This window comes from Lactuca saligna, chromosome 4, assembly GCF_052625555.1.
Source record: "Lactuca saligna cultivar CGN05327 chromosome 4, ASM5262555v1, whole genome shotgun sequence".
Lineage (NCBI taxonomy): Eukaryota > Viridiplantae > Streptophyta > Magnoliopsida > Asterales > Asteraceae > Lactuca > Lactuca saligna.
The window spans coordinates 66714961-66720003 of record NC_136420.1 but is presented as its reverse complement, the minus strand read 5'-3'; the positions used below and the strand labels follow the sequence as shown (position 1 = coordinate 66720003).

The following is a 5043-nucleotide window of genomic DNA, read 5'->3' as shown; positions in this document are numbered from 1 at the left end:
AATAACATCTCCAACGGTTAACCTCTTACGATAGCCTTAAAAAAAAATTTAATTAGTCTATTCTTATCTATGTAAAATGTTTTATAAAACTCTCATTTAATTAGTCGGGTTTAAAACATATATTATATATTAAATGTCACAAACAAATAGAAATACAAATATAGCTATGTTATGTTTTTATTCTATATACATAAAATACGAAAAAAAAATTAATACGTTATAGTTATAAAAATAAAAAATGGTTCAAAATCCTATATAATTGATATAAAATTTATATTTTAAAAATGAATTGTGATTAAACATTTAACAGAACAATTAATTCGTAACTATATAATAAATATTTAAAACTAAAATATAAGGTAAATTGCAATATGATTAAATAATGAAATGGGGTGGGGTTGTTAAAAAACCTATACTCTTATATTTGTGGCTTAAAAGAGATTAGACCACATTCCAAACTATATATACCATTTTTTTTGTTAATTATTTCAAGTACGAGAGTATGTTAAATATATATTTTTTTTAAAACACCATCTTACTCTCCAACAAAACTCGATGATATTCCAGAAGAGTGAAGAACATTGAAGAGTTTCTTTTTCATTTTAATTATTTAAAAGTAATACAATTAATTAATAAATAAATTTTAAATTGCTACATCCTTGTAAATACATTTTCCAACTCCTATTTTTAGTAAAAGAACTCAACAAAACCTTTCCTTTTGTTATGTTTGAAATTTTGGATAGGGACAGTGTACAATTAAGTTGAATGTGAAAAAAGGCAAAGACTATTAATAAGTTTACAAATTGTCAACCACCACTCACCTCATACCTTCTTCTCAACCATTTCTCCCCATTTATTGTTCATGTTTTACACCATTTCTGTTCCTTAATCTCCCTGCCATGAACAACAAATACCTTTCTTTTTATTATCTCCTCCTACTCTTCATCTTCTACCTCCAGCTCACACCTTCCGCCGCCGTTGATTTCATCGTTAACTCGTTCAATTCCTCCTCCGTCTCACTTTATGGCAACGCCACCATCCAATCGAACATCCTAACCCTCACAAACTCCACTCCGGGTCAAATTGGACGCGCTTTGTACCCTGAGAAGATCCCCACAAAGAATTCGTCGTCACTCCTCCCTTTCTCCACCTCCTTCATCTTCGCCATGGCACCCACCACAAACGTTCTTCCCGGCCACGGCTTGGTATTTCTCTTCACCCCAGTCACCGGGATTCAGAACACAGCCGCAGCTCAGAATCTTGGTCTGTTTAGTAGAGGAGTTGATGGGAATTCAAGCAATCATGTGTTTGGTGTTGAATTTGATGTGTTTAGAAACCAAGAGTTTGAAGATATTAATGAAAACCATGTAGGTATCGATGTCAATTCTTTAACATCCGTTAATTCAACGGATGCTGGGTATTATGAAGATCAAGATGGGGTTTTTAGAAGATTACAGCTCAACAATGGCCGAAACTATCAAGTGTGGATTGATTACAAAGATTTTATGATTAATGTGACTATGGCTCCTGTCGGGATCAAGAAACCCACCAGGTGTTTGTTATGTGTCCCGCTGAATTTATCCGATGTTTTTGAAGATGAAATGTATGTGGGATTTACTGCTGCAACAGGGCAATTGATTCAAAGCCACAACATCTTGAGTTGGAGCTTTAGCAATTCGAATTTCTCATTGAGTGATGATCTGATTACCGAAGGACTCCCTTCATTTGTGCTTCCTGGTAAGCCTATTTATCGATCAACAGGGTTCATCGTTGGTTTAACATTGGGTATACTCATCCTTCTCATCGCTGCTAGTTTTCTTGGTTTTATTTGGATCACGAGAAAGAGAAGAATAGCAAAAGAGAAAGCAGATATGGAGGATTGGGAACTAGAATACTGGCCTCACAGAATCCCTTTTCAAGACATCGATGTAGCAACAAAAAGCTTTTCCGATGAAAATGTGATCGGAATCGGTGGAAACGGGAAGGTCTACAAAGGGGTCATCGGAGGCACAGAAATCGCCGTGAAAAGAATCGCCCATGACAACAACGACGGCGTCAGAGAGTTCTTGGCGGAGGTCTCAAGTCTCGGAAGACTAAAACACCGGAATCTCGTCGGATTAAGAGGCTGGTGCAAGAAAGAAAAAGGTAGCTTAATCTTAGTTTACGATTACATGGAAAACGGAAGTCTAGACAAAATGTTATTCGATCGGAAAGATGACAACAAGATCTTGAATTTCAACGACAGACTGAGAATCTTGAAAGATGTCGCAAATGGGGTTTTGTATTTACACGAAGGGTGGGAATCGAAGGTTTTACATCGAGACATAAAGTCAAGCAATGTGTTACTCGACAAAGAAATGAACGCAAAATTAGGCGATTTTGGATTAGCCCGGATGCACCAACACGGACAAGTGGCGACCACCACTCGGGTGGTCGGAACCGCCGGATACCTAGCGCCGGAGGTGATTAAAACCGGCCGCGCCTCCACACAAACCGACGTTTTCAGTTTCGGAATCCTAATTCTCGAAGTAATAACCGGGAAACGACCGATAACAGAAGGAACAATCGCTTTAGTCAATTGGGTATCCCAATTGATGGAACAGGGCAAGCTAATTTCCGCCATGGATGAGAAATTAAAAGGTGAAGGTGGTGAAATTGAAATTGACGTTGAGGAAGTCGAAATGGTGCTGCATTTGGGGCTATTGTGCGCACATCCGGATGCGAAAATGCGACCGACGATGAGACAGATTGTGAAGGTGTTAGAAGGGGAGAGGAGGAAGGAAGGAGATGAATCTGAAGGTGAAGGTGAAGAAATGGAGGTTTACTTATTGGAGAAGATGAAATCGAAGGATTTATGGACGAAATATGCTCAGACGTTGAGTTCAGGATCAGGGTCGTATTCGCATCCGAAGTTTGGGGAGGTTAGAGCTGGGATTTCTTCTTCAATGTCGCTTTCGTTAACAGATATTGTAGATGGTAGATGATAGATGAGTTTGAGTATAGATCGTAGAATATTTTAGTTTTTGATTTTGATGATTTTGTTGATTTTGTGATATGGGTTTTGACTGGATTTCAGGGACAGGAGAAATTGAAATTTGAAAGGGGAAGGGATGATATTGATTGAAGTTTTTTTTTTTTTTTTTTTTTTTTTTTGAATATTTATTCACTGTTTTTTTTATTCATTTTATCAGTGTAAAATAGAATCGTATAGATACAATACATTGTCGTATACTTTAAGTAATGTGTATGTAGTGATTCTTGAAAATATATACTTAAGATAGGAAGAATAGGTCTACTCTTGACTTTTATTGATACACTATAATCTAAATTGTAAAATTGTATGATTCAGTTTAGTCGACTTAATAAAATTAAAAAGAAATGAATGACATGTCAAAACACCGTTTGATGTTATATGATTAGAGGTTGATTGTTCAAAACGAAGGTTTTAACTTGTAAGTTGGTGTGTTGCGAGTAGTTTAAATAAGTATTTTTAGTAAAGAGAGATAGAATGTGTCGCAAAATCAGAAATAACAATTTATTTATTTGACTCACATATACATACCACAAAGTCACAAATTCTTACAAACCCACATACAATCACATCCAAAACGCACACATGCACATACAATCACACAACCACAAACATATACACATTTATAGCATGAAATAAAAAAAATGAAAACAAAAAAAGATAAACACATACAGCACATACAATCACACACAACCACAAACATCTACACATTTATAGCATTAACATGAAAAAAAATGAATTTTTTTTATTATTATTTGGTGAGTTATTTATATTTTGTGTCTGGTATTGACAAATCCGATAAAAAAATAAGTTTCTTAGGGATTGAACAAAAAAATATTATGTTATTTTTATTTTTATTAGGGAAAATAACATTGTAGCACATGAAAGTTGACATTTTGCTAATTTGGTTACTAATTTATTTATTTATTTATTTATTTTTTGTACATTAAACCACCAAAGTTGTATATGAGCTGTCAATTTAGCCATTTTTCCTGCTTTTAAACGGTTCCCGGTTGACATTTTATATTATAAATTAATATTTATTTTTTGGCTAATCTGATGCCACGTGAGATATGTCACGTCAATAAATGATATGCGATGCTTAAAACCTATCGTCTTCAGTTGTCGAACTTCACTCGTCTTCATTCTTCAATTGTAAACGAAACTGATCTAGGGTTTGTGGAACATTTTTGTGATCGAGCTGAAGTACCAAAGAAGTCGCAGCAATGTCACAATCGAAACCTAATAGACTATTTCCTATGATGGAAGTCAACTACCAAGGGGTGTTTACTCGTAATCCTTTCTCTTATACTGATGGTGTGAAAACCATGTTTAATGATGTCGACTTTTCTTCTATGACTAATTCTGAGTGTGTGACCTTCTTCGAACATTTCATGCATGAAGATTGTAAAACGTTATACTACTGTGAACCAGGAATTTCCCTGATGGAAAGGCTTAATCCCATTTCAAATGATGTAGAATATGCTACTTTTATTTTTTATGCTTATGGAACAGATGGTGTAATTTATGTTTATGTGGATCATATTGGGGTTGGTGTTGATGGGTGGTTTGATGATGAATATAATGATGATGATCAACGTGAGTCTTGTATTGATGGTGAAAATGAAGAAACCATAGATGAACTTAGGAATGTTGAGTTTGAATTTAATGAGGATGTAGTGCATATGAATAGGACAACAAATGATCATTTCTTGTGTAAGTTATGTGTTGATGAGGAGGAGGATAACAACATTGTAGATGATGATGATGGGAGAGAATTTGAACCTAACATCCAAACTAATTCCATATTTAATGAGCTATTACACTGGAAAAAACAAAAACCAATTCTAAGGATGAGATCCACGGCAAGTAAAGTTAATGTTGTGCAATTATGTTGTGGATAATGGATATTAATTGTGTTTTGAAAAAAAAAAAGTGATAGGAAAAGACTGTAGATAATGACAATCGCTACAAAATTCTTTGGGAACCAGACTCGACATGAGTACAACCTA

General features: G+C 34.9%; 1 protein-coding gene across 1 annotated transcript; it reads left to right on the top strand.

The window, feature by feature from the left end:
- The first annotated feature begins 807 nt into the window (after positions 1-807).
- LOC145042059 (Concanavalin A-like lectin protein kinase family protein) lies at positions 808-3231 on the top strand. Its single transcript, XM_078990416.1, has one exon. It carries the CDS (start codon positions 900-902, stop codon positions 2982-2984), a length of 2085 nt encoding a protein of 694 aa, XP_078846542.1. The 5' UTR covers positions 808-899; the 3' UTR covers positions 2985-3231.
- Positions 3232-5043: the final 1812 nt, after the last annotated feature.